The 1,422-nt window shown below is 42.2% G+C and overlaps 1 protein-coding gene across 1 annotated transcript in view; it reads left to right on the top strand.

Annotated features, from left to right (window-relative positions):
- RAB2B (RAB2B, member RAS oncogene family) overlaps positions 1-1,422 on the top strand; it is an 18,611-nt gene that overhangs the window by 14,568 nt on the left and 2,621 nt on the right. Inside the window, exon 6 of the mRNA XM_017544493.2 lies at positions 610-700. Coding sequence (XP_017399982.2) covers positions 610-700 — 91 coding nt within the window. The remainder of the gene's footprint in view (positions 1-609; positions 701-1,422) is intronic.

Raw genomic sequence — 1,422 nt, 5'->3', positions numbered from 1 at the left:
GGCATGCGTCACCATGCCCAGCTAATTTTTTGTATTTTTAGTAGAGACGGGGTTTCACCGTGTTGACCAGGATGGTCTCGATCTCTTGACCTCGTGATCCACCCACCTCGGCCTCCTAAAGTGCTGGGATTACAGGCTTGAGCCACCGCGCCCGGCTTTTTAACTACTCTTAATGGCTTTTGGGAGACCTTCTTTTTGTTTGTTTGTTTTCTTGAGGCTGAGTCTTGTTCTGTCACCCAGGCTGGAGTACAGTGGCATAATCTCAGCTCACTGCAACCTGCCCCTCCTGGGTTCAAGCGATTTTTGTGCCTCAGCCTCCCAAGTAACTGGGATTACAGGCATGTGCCACCATGCCCAGCTAATTTTTATATTTTTAATAGAGACAGTGTTTCACCATGTTGGCCAGGCTGGTCTTGAACTCCTGACCTCAAGTGGTCTGCCCACCTCGGTCTCCCAAAGTACTGGGATTATAAGTGTGAGCCACCATGCCTGGTTGACCTGTATTTTTAACTGCTTTCTACTGGTTCCTAATTCACCTTAGAAATTAAAATATGAATAATAATTAATATTCTGTTTCCTTAATTTCTCTACCTGAACTTGAAACTGAAGTTATGATTTATGTCTCTTTCAGGCCTTCATTAACACAGCCAAAGAAATATATAGGAAGATCCAGCAGGGTTTATTTGATGTCCACAATGAGGTAAGAAAGAGTAGAAGTGCTGGCAGTTAACTTTGGTTTGTTCTGAATAGGACTGGAGGTTCCCTAGAATAGAATGCTTATGTTCCCCATCCATCATTATACTATTTAAAAGCTCTGCCAATTTTTTTTTTTTTTTAATTTTTAATCTAGGTACACAGAGACCTGTCATCACTTTCTGTTTTCCTCGTCTGACACCCAGGATGCTTAAAGAGACTATTCATGATCTAAAAGACTTATACAATATGGAAAATTTTCTTCTCAACTTTAGTTTTTTACTATTCTAGAGCATAAGGGAGGTGTAATTCATAATTGCTTAGGAGAGTCATTTCTATAAAGCAACTGCTGGAACAAAACGAAAAGAATCATATGCTACTTCTGCTTTTTGCCTTCTCCACTCTTACCTAATCACACCCTAATTCTGCACATAGCTATGACATTAAAGTATAATAGTGTACATTAAAAATGAGCACAGGGGTCAGGTGTGGTGGCTCATGCTTATAATCCCAGCACTTTGAAAGGCTGAGCTGGGGAGATTGCTCTGAGCCGGGAGTTTTAGACCAGCCTGGGCAACAAAGAGAGACCCCTGTCTCTACAAAAAAATTAAAAAATTAGCCAGGCATGGTGGCTCACACCTATAATCCCAGCACTTTGAGAGGCTGAAGCGGGCAGATCACGAGGTCAGTAGTTCGAGACCAGCCTGACCAACATGGTAAAACCCTGTC

Source organism: Cebus imitator, unplaced genomic scaffold (genome assembly GCF_001604975.1).
Source record: "Cebus imitator isolate Cc_AM_T3 unplaced genomic scaffold, Cebus_imitator-1.0 Scaffold170, whole genome shotgun sequence".
Lineage (NCBI taxonomy): Eukaryota > Metazoa > Chordata > Mammalia > Primates > Cebidae > Cebus > Cebus imitator.
Note: the sequence above shows the minus strand (reverse complement) of the source record. Positions and strands in the feature narration are given on the sequence as shown.